The sequence below is a fragment of the Octopus bimaculoides genome, chromosome 4 (assembly GCF_046866305.1).
Source record: "Octopus bimaculoides isolate indiv1 chromosome 4, ASM4686630v1, whole genome shotgun sequence".
Classification (NCBI taxonomy): Eukaryota; Metazoa; Mollusca; class Cephalopoda; order Octopoda; family Octopodidae; genus Octopus; species Octopus bimaculoides.
Genome location: NC_142931.1, coordinates 6,087,291 through 6,089,790, shown reverse-complemented (window position 1 = coordinate 6,089,790; position 2,500 = coordinate 6,087,291). Strand labels below are relative to the sequence as shown.

The 2,500-nt window shown below is 38.8% G+C and overlaps 1 protein-coding gene across 4 annotated transcripts in view; it reads right to left on the bottom strand.

Annotated features, from left to right (window-relative positions):
- Positions 1-2,500, bottom strand: part of LOC106869372 (potassium voltage-gated channel protein Shal) — a 442,940-nt gene that overhangs the window by 439,281 nt on the left and 1,159 nt on the right. For all 4 annotated transcript variants that reach the window (XM_052966873.2, XM_089350211.1, XM_089350212.1 and 1 more), the window contains exon 1: positions 67-2,500. This exon is cut by the window's right edge. In XM_052966873.2, the coding sequence (XP_052822833.1) occupies positions 67-1,172 (1,106 nt within the window). In that variant the 5' untranslated portion in view covers positions 1,173-2,500. The remainder of the gene's footprint in view (positions 1-66) is intronic.

The window sequence follows — 2,500 nt, the reverse complement described above, 5'->3', positions numbered from 1 at the left end:
AACAACTGAAATGTTTGTGTTAATAATGATATAAAGGTGTTGCTAATGGCAACCAGTGTTACTCACCCTAGCGTCGTCATGGTAACGATTGTATACCAGAATGCTTCAGGAATACTGGTGAATTTGGTTTTTATAACATTCTTCTCCGCGTAAAACATCACAGTAGCAAAAATGATGATAGCCATGGTTAATGAAAAGAGGAGGAAGCCAAGTTCACTGGCGCAGCTCTTCAGTGTATAACCGAGAATACGTAATCCTTGTGAATGCCTGGAGAATTTGAAAATCCTAAATACGCGGAAGACACGAAGCGTAACAAAAGCTCCGCTCACATCATCGTTGTCTGTAATAACAAGACCTATATAATATGGAAGAATTGCTACCACATCTATTATACTCATAACACTTCTTATGAATTTACAGCGGTCGGGAGCGGCGTAAGCCCGTAACAAATACTCTGCTGTGAAAATCATAACACAAGCGGTATCCAGACAAAAAAAGGCCAACTCGTAACGTTCCCCGCAAGGGGGGTTTTCGTTGGTTTCTGGAATAATCCCACAAGGGACAGTCTCTACTACATTAGCCATCACAGAAACTGCAATGAAAAAACCGGTGACATAATAAAAAACAAGTGCTGTTGTTCCGATGTGCGGGTTTTCAAAAGCCCGCCAGAACTTTTCCCGAATCGTCACTGCCGGTGTACTGTCCCCATTCTCTGAAGCTTTGTCATCGAGAAGACGCTCGCTATTCTCTCGCCGTCGATCTTTGTAATCTTCATAGCAACAGTCACCTATTAGATCAGGCATTATACCGAAAAATGACATTTCCTCATCATACGATTGAATACACTCATGCTTTGGGTAATGGAGCTTACCCGTTCTATAGTAGTTCAAAACATGTCTGAAGAACTCTGGGTCGCGGTCAAAGAAATACTCCTTCGTTTCTTCATCGTAAAAAAATTCCTTTTCGTTTGAACCAAGTAAAGTGTCGGGGTATTTTTCCAGGGTAGTCCTCCAGGTTTCAAACCTGCGTCCCGACACATTAATTAGCATTTTATTGTCCCCTCTTTTGTGTTCTTCCCGCACTTTTGGTGTGGGTAAGGGGTTCCGGGCCACAGGAACCCATCCTATAGCGGAGGCCCGGGCAAAAGGTAACCATGCCGCAACAGAGGCCATGGTGAATTTGGAGAAACCCTCCTCGCCAAAGTGAAGGACTACAATTTTGACACGTTTTCTAAGAACACACTACATCCAGATGTAAAAGGGATTTATTTGTGTATTTGTCGAAAACTACTTCCGTCAGAATGAGTTATCATCAATCGAGATGGATCAAATAGTATTTCTATTACTGGAGATCAGATCAAATATTTCACATTCAAATTATTCCTGGTAATGGTTTAACTGGTTTTAGCAGTGAGTGTGTGTGTATATTTCCCGTTGAACTGGTGTTGAAAAAATGTGCTTTTCCCCCTTTTTTTAAGAAAAAGGGAGAAAAACGAAAAAAAAAACAAGAATTGAAAAATTTATTTTCTTCAGTTAATTACTGAAGAATTTCTTTTTTTTTTTTTTAGTTAAGGATTTTCCTTTATAAATATATAAATAAATTTTAAAAAATTAAATTAATTTCTCCTAATGTGATTTAGATATATGTAACATCTTCTTCCCTCCGTTTCTCCTCTTAAGGGAATCGTAGCAACCGGAGCGGCGAATCAAAACAAATATGATTCTAAATGTAAAGGGTGATGGTCATATAAAGAAAGAAAGTAGAGAAAGATATAAGGTACAAAAATTTGAAAGATGAACAGAGGGTGGGATGAGAAACAGTTAGAGAGAGAAAGTGTGTCTGTGTGTGTGAGAGAGAGAAAGAGAGTGAATGGAGAAGAGGAAAAAATTATTTATCAAATAAACAGAACTGGAGAAGAAGAGATTCTTTTCTTCTTTTTTTTCCGAACTCGTACTTTGGTCAGCCTGCACAGAATGGCCGCACATTGGTTCCTCTGCGCTTTTAGAGTTGCCACTTCGAAGTAATTAAAAAAGATGCTGTTACGGTGATCAGTAAATAAGTTAACACGACAGCTCCTGTTCTGGAGAGACGTGGCCAATGATGTTGATGCTGATGCTATAAATGATGTAGGCTGGTGCAGATGCTGGAAGCCACCGAGTTCTCGGATGAGCGCTATCTTTGGAGTGTAGAATGACACGTAAAAATAGGTAAGCAGAAAAGGTAGACGTTTTGCGTTTGGGTTCTCTCACTTCGCACTTGTTCTTTTTACCCTGGGTTATTTGCGTTTCTATCTGTTTCTCTGTGTGTATGTGTGCGTGTGTTTGCGTGTGTAAGTGTGAGTGCGCGCGCGCGTGTTTATATATATATATATATATGTGTGTGTATGTATATATGTATATATATATATATATATATATATATATATATATATATATATATATATATATAAAGGTGGTGTGTGGTGTGCTGTTTATATGATGTGTGCACTGAGTGTGTTATA